The sequence below is a fragment of the Geotrypetes seraphini genome, chromosome 16 (assembly GCF_902459505.1).
Source record: "Geotrypetes seraphini chromosome 16, aGeoSer1.1, whole genome shotgun sequence".
In the NCBI taxonomy this organism is placed as follows: domain Eukaryota; kingdom Metazoa; phylum Chordata; class Amphibia; order Gymnophiona; family Dermophiidae; genus Geotrypetes; species Geotrypetes seraphini.
The window spans coordinates 15,296,040-15,305,451 of NC_047099.1; the positions used below are offsets into that span (position 1 = coordinate 15,296,040).

At 40.4% G+C, this 9,412-nt stretch overlaps 1 protein-coding gene across 1 annotated transcript; it reads left to right on the forward strand.

The window, feature by feature from the left end:
- The first annotated feature begins 7,921 nt into the window (after nucleotides 1-7,921).
- Nucleotides 7,922-8,500, forward strand: LOC117349727 (olfactory receptor 1F1-like). Its single transcript, XM_033923318.1, has one exon. The coding sequence runs from the start codon at nucleotides 7,922-7,924 to the stop codon at nucleotides 8,498-8,500; it is 579 nt and encodes a 192-aa protein (XP_033779209.1).
- The last annotated feature ends 912 nt before the right edge of the window (nucleotides 8,501-9,412 follow it).

Sequence of the window (9,412 nt, forward strand, 5' to 3'; positions counted from 1 at the left end):
TTGGGCACCCTCCTGCCGGCAATCGGACAGGCGGCCGCTATACTTATAGCGGCAGAGAGATCTCTTGCCGTGATAAGTATAGCGGCCGCGTCTACTTACAATGTAGACCAGCATTTTGCTGGCCTGCGTTGTAAGCGTCTCTTCCTCTATTAGGGAGACGCGTAGGGCCGCCTAGGTTCGCCTAAGGCCCTTAGGCGAGCTTAGGCGTCTTGCGGGCCTCCCTAGGCTCCCGGAGGCGCCTTCAATATAGGCGACCTGCCTGGGGAGCATTTTTTTTAAAAACATGCATCCCGATTGGCTGATTAGACAGCTGTAGGACGCCTACAGCTGCCTAAAATCGGGACGCACTTTGTAGAATCAGGGCCTCAATGTTGGAATTTTCTCCAAATATGGATTATGACAAAGTGGCCAAAGATTGAAATTTTGAATTGAAGATAAATTTACAAGGTACTCATCTCAAAAGAGTTTTATCTTTATTACATGGTCTTTTACCTGCCATCTCTTATTTTAAGATGGATTATAAATTTCTTTGTCATATATATATAGCACCTTGACGAGCCTAAAGAGCAACAATTGTTTCTGTAGGTTCTTGTTAAAAATTTGATCATCCTAAGGCAATATTATCAGGTATGTTTTCGAAATGCCCTTTGATTTGTAAATTTTGGTCAGAGATTTTTTCCAAAGTTAGTAACACGTGGCGTGTTAAAAGGCATTATAATAGTTACAGCCTATTTTGGCTTTTTGATATACAGCATCCAGTACCTAAGGGGCTCATAATCAAAACAAAAAAAGTCTAAAAAGTGGCCTAAATGGGTACTTGGACGATCAAAAAGCCTGATCATCCAAGTACCCATAACCAAAGCTGGTTTTAGATATATCTAAAACCAGCTTAGGCCTTTCCCCTGCCTCTAAACACATAGAGAAAAGGGAAGGGCCTATGGCTACTGGGCCGATTCCGGTTGACCCATGTGCCTCAGGCCCCACCTATGGATGGGATTTGAGGCACATGGGCCATTATTTTTAAAAAAACAAAAAATCCTCCTTTTGGACTTTTTTTTTTTGAGAATGGACATTTTCCCTGCTTCTACTTTCAATGTTTAGGGCCTTAAGCCAAAAGGGGACTTAGATTTTTTTTAATTATTATTATGCCCTTCCACAGGTTTTAAATATTTTTGGAAAAGGATGATTCTTTTGGGGTTGAAAGCAATTCTATGGGAACGAATTATGGTCACTGGAGAGCACGAATGTTATATCTAGTACTCATGGAAGCTATGTCCATTTCTGACTGGGATACGAAACAAGGTAGAAATTTACCACATTTTTTGCTCCATAAGACACACTTTTTCCGTCCAACAAAGTGGGTAGATAAAAGGGTGCATGCTATGGAGTGAATACCCAAACCACCCCAATTTACCTTATTTTGGTGCCCTCCCTTACTGGACGCGGCTGCCTCTCCAGTGGCAGAGTGGCGCACAAGGCTGCCTGCCTGGTCGGCTGATGCGGATGCCTCCTCTTCCCTTCTGTAGCTGCAGAGTGGTGCACAAGGCTGACTGTCTAGTCCCGCACCACTTCTGTTCTCACGGGAAGTGGTGCGGGACCAGTCAGGCAGCCTTGTGCGCCGCTCTGCCACTACAGAAGGGAAGAGGAGGCAGCCGCATCAGCCGACCAGGCAGGCAGCTGGAGAGGCAGCTGGAGACAGTGAGTTCTACTTCCCACACACTCCCCGCAGGCTGGGCATGAGCAGCAGCCATCGGATCTGGAAGGCGATGGAAGTCCCGGCATGGCAGTGCAGCTCTGAAGAGAGCGAGTGGCTTTGGCAATAGTAGCAGCAGCAGCAGCAGCTGGTTCCAGTCTCCCACTCTCCTTCCTACTTTCCCCCATGGCAACGCAGGGTGGCACATCCGGGTCTCAGTCGTTTCCACCACCGCTCCTCTGACTCCCTTCTCGTTTGGGCGGGACATGGAGGAACGGGCCCGTCAAGCTGCGCCGGAGGAACTAAAGGTACGGGGAGAGGTCGGAGGGGGCACAGGGGGGTGTGCCTGCCTGACTGCTTGCCTCAGGAGGGTGTCTTGCCTTACCTGCCTGTCTGTCTCGGGGTGAGGATGAGGAGTACAGGAGGAAGGAAATGACAATCCAACATAAGAACCAGGGCAATCAGAGGATGGAAAGAGAAAGAGCAAAGAAATGCTGAAGGAGGAGGGAGCATAGGGACAGGGACAAGGAATAATGCTGGAAAGGGGAGGAATAAAGATATAGGGATGTGATACTTAATGGAAGGGGAGGAAATGGATAGTGAAGAAGAGAAGAAAGATTATGCACTTTAGGGGGCCCTGCCTGCTTGCTTGATTGCCTCAGGGTGGGTGGCCCTGCCAGTCATTAGGCATGCCTGCTCTGTCCCTGCCTACCACTAGACCACCAAAAGGGGGACAGGGTACAGAACCTGGCAGGGAGAATTTGGTTCAGAATGGTTTTTTTTTCTTATTTTCCTCCTCTAAATTTAGGTTGCGTCTTATGGTCAGGTGCATCTTATGGAGCAAAAAATACGGTACTTGCTATTTGGAAACCATTTTTAGAAACATTGACTCCAGTTGCTTGCAGTCATGTTTTGTTAGGAAGACCTTAGATTTTTTTTTAAATGCAGGCCTAGAAGGGGATATGGGTAGATATAATTAATATTATTATTATTTATTCATTTATTTATTTATTTTTCAATTTATATATTTACATATTTATTGCTTTGGAAATTGGGTGGGTAGTTGGATGAGTGGGAAATGGGTTGGAGGGATAGAGACTGGTAGTTAAAATTGAAATTGTTTACATCTGATATTTGATGTTTACCTTTACAAATTTATTTTTTTGTATATTGTGACCAGGCAGGCATCGCGCCTGCCAAGGTCCCAGTAAAAGCAGTCACAAAAGTCAATAGGAAATCCAGGAAGGGAGTTTGAAAGATCTCCCCTAGCTCTGATTATGTTGATTTCCCGATTAACCATCAGGGGGAGCCTGAAATTCCTAAGAAACAGACAGGCAGGCAGTACTTAGGTCACCACCAGGGAAGCCCAAGAGCCAAACAGTTCCCTGCTGACTCAGCTAGATTAGGGCATGTCCCTAGAGTACAAAAGCCAGCAGTTGAGAACAGGCAGGCAGGCAGGATAGGGAGAAGGTTAAGGCCTTTCTTCCCTGTTGCCCCACCTGGTCCAGACAGAGGTGATACTGATACACTCATGGAAGTAATTGAGGCTGGAGACACCTGGGATCCGCATTCTAGCGAGGAAGAAGCGCCTATGGATTTACAAGGGAGCTGGCCTGAGGAGTTCATTGAGGACCCTGAATCTATGCAGGTTGGGATTACTACCAGGTGCTAATGATCATTTTCTGAACTGCTGGGGTTTGAGCATTGAGCGTTTCCAGAGGGCATAATAGGGCAGAGCAGTGTACTGGGGTTCAAGAAAGGATTGGACAATTTCCTACTGGAAAAAGGGATAGAGGGGTATAGATAGAGGATTACTGCACAGGTCCTGGACCTATTGGGCCGCCGCGTGAGCGGACTGCTGGGCACGATGGATCTTAGGCCTGACCCAGCAGAAGCATTGCTTATGTTCTTATGTTTTTTGTGTTTGGACTTTCTCTGCTGAGCTCTGCTTTATTTTGGGTTTAAATATTTGGAGCTGGGAATACTCATTTTTGGGGAGAGGTTTGTTAACATCCTGGGAGGGGATTTTTGATAGCTACTTTAAAAAGCTGTTATTGCAAGACAAACCTGAGACACTCCTAATTCACCCAGCAGTGCTACCCAAAATCTGCTGGAGGCTTCTATGGAAGAACTATAAGCAGTACTAAGAACTGAACAGAGCACTTTGTTAATAGTTTAAGCTGCTTGAGGGCAGGCTTGGAGCACAGTAGCTAGGGGCTCTGTGGAGAGCCAGTGCTCATGGACAGAATTTTCTTGCTTGGTTGCAAAGAAGGAAAACTGAACTTTATTTTTTCTTTAACTATTTGGGATTTTGGCTTTATGTTTTGTTTGAACAAAAACCAATGCTTATTGTTTTTGTATGCCTTTTCTGACTTTATTGATTGACAGTAAAGTGATATATCTTCATTTGACCTCAGTAGGTGTGGGATTGATTTTGAATCCTGTTTTTTCTTTTGGTGTCAGTCCATTCCTGCGGAGTCACACGCTGGTGTTCTTTCAATGTCAAACCACTAGTAGTGCTGAGGAGTCCCGGTCTCGGGCAGCAGAGTGGTGACAATATCTAATCTTCAAACTAATTGTACTTAACTCATATTTAATAAAAATGATTTAAAATAAAACTGGCATTGTGCCAAAGAGAGTTCATATGAATTCCTTCATGATTTATTAACCAGATCCCAAGTGTTTTCCACAGTTTTATATCCTAGCTGTTTGGAGTGCTTTGGGTCATCGAGAAAGAAGTAGCTGCATTTGACAAGATTTCACACTGTCGAGGTAATTCAAAATTATGTTTATCATTATTTATTTATTCATTTTTAAACTTTTTATAAATTTCATTGATGATTTGTTTCCTGAGAATATAGATATGCCAAGAGAAGGCATTGATGCATTTATTTTCAATCCTATATATGCCACACTAGCAGGGTGAGCACGTCGGACATTTCATCATGCGCTAACCCTCGCAGCCAGCTAAAAAACTAACGCCTGCTCAATGCTCAATGCATTAGCGGCTAGTGCGGCAGGTGATTTAACGTGCTGTATTACGCAAGTTAAACCCCTACTGCAGCTCGATAAAAGGACCCCACAAGTATTTAGGAGACTATTGCAATTTTGCAATAAACAATTAAGGGTTTATTGATTTTGTGGTAATACATACCATACAAATTTTCTAAGTATATAAAAGCCTAAAGTTCACACATTTTGCATTCTGAGATATATATATACCCTAAAGCAGATGTAGATAATAATTGCAAAGAACCAATATCAAATTTATGATTTCTGAACTGTTTTTTTTCCTTACAACTTAATTGAGAAGACATTTTGGAATCATTACTTTAATAATATATTTTTATTGTGTTAGTGTGATATGAAAAGACTTTGCTATTATCAAAAACTATACTAAAATAGATGACCATTATTATCCTTGACAGTTTTAATTTTATTTTGGTGATTCCTAACTGTCCAATTTCTAATCAAAAGCCATAGTCTTCTGATTCACTTGTAAACATAAGATAAGATGATGCTCATATTTTGATTGATGTTTTGTCATTTATTTATTTATTTTCTGATCAAATCATTTTGTTATAAACTAGTTTATTGGAGTTTTCAAACAGCTCTATAGAAAATACCAAAACTAAGGGGTCCTTTTACAAAGGTGCAGTTTAACGCATGGAATACCGCGCGTTAAACCGCCTGCCGCGCTAGTATCTAATGCCTCCATTGATGAGGCGTTAGGATTTTAGGCTGCCGCGGGAGTTAGCGCGTGATGAAATGTCCGATGCGCTAACCCCCGTAGCGCGCCTTGATAAAAGGAGCCCTAAATAAATAAATAAAGATTGATTGATTGAGAGATAGATAGATCCTCTTTTTTTCATGCTGCAATGCCGAGCAGCACAAGCTCTAGTATTATAATGGGTGGCTCATACTTTTTATGCACAACATAGAAGAATAGGGAAAAGACCATGAAAGAATCTTGTGACCTATAATTTTGATACCCATTTACTGAATTTCTCCAGAAATGTTACAGTAATGGGTCCTTAATGAGCATCCAGCATAAAAGGCAGAGTTAAAAGTTTCAAGTTTCTTTAGTTTTGCTATACCATCTATCAAAACAAATGTCTAAATGGTGTACAATATAAAAATATTGTAGAAAACAATTAAAATAGGTAAATAAAACCAATATTTTATGAAATATTAAAAATACTAGACAAATTTACCTTGACATACATGGAACAAAAGGGAAGTTGGGGAGGGAAAGGTTATTTAAAATACATCAAAGAAAAATTAGTAAAAAAGGAAGGTAAATGTGGAGTGGTAAAACATTAGGATGGGGTTCACTTCAGAAAAAGCGTTAGATGTTTCAAGACTTCACAAGAATTAAAGGTTTGAGAAGCGGATGCTGGTACTAGAAAGTAAAGGCATTTTAAAGAGAAAAGTTTTAAGTTTGGCTTTCTATTCTTCAAGAGAGTTCTCTAATCGGGAGGGCATTCCACAGAGAGGGGGTGGTGACTGAAAAAATGGATTTGCGAGTAGCATCATAAAAATGTTTGCGTATTGATGGTATGGAAAGTAGGTTTTGATTCTTAGATCGGAGAGCCCTGGATGATGAGTATGGGATCAAAAGTTTATTTATGAATGCTGGTTGGTTAGAGGTTTTTGTTTTATAGGTGAGGCGATGAGTGATGGGTAGCCAATGTGCTTTGCAGAGGAGGGGAGTGACATGTTCACATTTTTTTGCATGATAGATTAATTTGATAGCAGTGTTTTGTAATAGTTGTAAACGGCGGATTTCTTTCTGGTCTTGATAAAGGGCATTGCAGTAGTCTATGGTTGAAATTACAAGAGAGTGAATCAGGATATTGATAGAGGGGGCGGATCAAGAAAAGAAGAGATAGAACGGATGAGCCTAAGCTTATGAAATCATTTCTGCATAACTGCATAATTGCATAATTTGTTGATGAAAGGTGAGTTCCTTGTCTAGAATGACTACGAGAAGTTTGACTTTACTGTCCATTTGAATTGGGGAAGAATCGATACAAATGGGTAGACATAGATGTTCATCTGGAGAGAATGAGGAAAGGACACCAGTAGTTTTAAGGATGTTCAGTGAAAGAAGAGGAACAAAATATGAGAAATATGGCTAAACTGATATAAATTTATTTCTACTTCCCCTTCCTTTTACTAAGCCATGGTAGAGGTTTCTACAGCAGCCCAGAATGTTAAATGCTCAGACGCTGCTCCAGCGCTCAGAGAATCCCTATGAGCATAGGAACAGCATCAGAGCATTTAGCGTCCCGGGCTGTGGTAGAAACCCCTATCACAGCTTAGTAAAAGAGGGACTTTTAATTATTTTATTTTAAAAAATTATTTTGCTTACACCTAAGTGGTTTACAGATAAAAACAAACATATCAAATAGTTCCCAATATTAACTCTTTGGGGTCCTTTTACTAAGGCGCACTAACCGATTTAGCACATGCTAAAAATAGCCCATTATATTATATGGGCGCCTTAGCATTTAACGCGTGCAAAATCAATTAGTGCATTAGCTGTATCTGTTTCAAAGATTTATTTGGGTGGACTCCAACCTACCTCTCTTCCCACTTTGAATTTTTTTGCCACAGTAAAAATGAGCTTGTTAGAGCAGGGTAAAGCTATTTTTTTACTCCAACTTACTAAAAGGCCTCTAAGAACTTCTAATTGGCATTATAATTTTTAATTAAAAGAAAGGTATGAAATAAACCCCAAAAGTTCAGAAAATCTAGATAAATGTTCAGATAAACCAAAACCTAACCAACACATCTCCACATACAGAGATTCAAATTTCTCAGTTGTGGTGATTATCTCTCTACTTAATATATCAACAGGTGAAGGTGACAACAACTTTGAAAATGGAGAATAAAACGTCAGCCACAGGATTCATTCTTTTGGGCTTCTTTGAATATTCTCACCAAGTCTTCATTTCCACAGTGATTTTACTGGCTTTCTTCATCTCTGTTTTCGGAAATGTTGGGTTTTTAATATTAATGTTCATTGATCATCATCTTCACAAACCCATGTACTTCTTCCTCAGCAACTTGTCCTTATTAGATATCTGTAACACCACAGTCACTCTCTCAACTTTAATGGACATCCTTTTCACAGAACACACCTACATTTCATTTTCTCTATGCATGACACAGCTCTACTTTTTCATGAATTTTGAATGTACAGAATACTTTCTCCTCACTGCAATGGCCTATGATCGGTATGTGGCGATCTGCCACCCCTTGCACTATACACTCATGATGAACAAGAAAATATGCAGCTCACTCATTGCTGCTTCATGGATAGCCAGTGCTCTGAGTGTAATTCCTATAGATGTTTCTATATCTCAGTTATCTTTCTGCAACTTTAATAAAATTAACCATTTCTTCTGTGACGTTAATGTACTGATAAAGCTCTCCTGTAGTGATGTGTACAGCCTTGAAATTCTGATACTTATTGAAGGGATCTTTGTGGCAGTCCTTCCCTTTATGTTAATCCTAGTGTCATATACTTGCATTATCAAATCCATTCTGAAAATTCGGTCTACAGAGAGCAGAAGCAAAGCCTTTTCCACCTGTTCCTCCCACCTCATTGTGGTTATTCTTTTCTATGGGACTGTGTGCTCTATGTATATGAGACCACCCTCGTTGTACTCGCCAGGCTTAGACAAAATATTTTCTTTGCTCTACACAGTTTTAATTCCAATGTTAAATCCCATAATCTACAGTCTGAGAAATCAAGAAGTAAAAAATGCTCTGAGAAAGGTTAGATTTGGAAAACAATAATTAAAAACCAAATAATCTTTTATTGATCTTTTAAAATTATATTTGGTCCTGAAAATAAAAGACTCTTGAGACATTTGTTTATTTTTTTAAAAATTTACTTACTGTATTTTAAAATTTATATCCCACATAAAAAACCTCAGGTGTCATTTACTAAGGTATACTAAGCAATTTACCATGTGCTAACAATTATCACATATTAACGATTCACATATGTTACATGCTAAGACATGCATTTTATTCCTATAAGTGTTTTAGATTTTAGCATATTCTAATCATTAGTGCATATAAAATTGGTTAGCACATCTTAGTAAAAGCAGTGTTCGACACCTATGGATTGGCAGAAATCAAATAATTATTTTGTGGACTGGTACAAGTCCACAGACCGGCAGTTGAAGAACACTGGGCTAAGTTGAGGGCCAGACCCCGCCCATCTCTACCCAATCTCTGCCCCAGAGCCCACCCCCATAATAGTACTGTAACACCATTTTTTCCATTCATTTTCATATATACACACACACACAATATAATCGTACTAGAGTAGATGTCTTTCTGTGGTTTTTATTTTATTTGTCTCTCTCCTTGGACGCTGTCTGTCTGTCATTCTTTCTGTCTGTGTCTCTCCCTGGCCCCCTGTCTCTCTATCTTTATTTCTAACTCTATCCTCTTCCCTCAATCCTGGATGTGCCCTTTTTTCTTTCTCCTCTCTACTTCCTTCCAACGTCTGCTCCCCCTGTCCCCTACACTTCCATTCAGTGTCTGTCTCCCTCTCTCTAACCCTTCCATCTACTGTTCATTCTCTGTCTTGCTCCTTCCATTCACTGCTCTCTCTTCTCTTTCCATCCAGTGTCTGCCCTCTCTCTCTTCTGTTCCATATAGCATCTCCTCCTTCCTTTCCCCCTTCCTTTTCCCTTG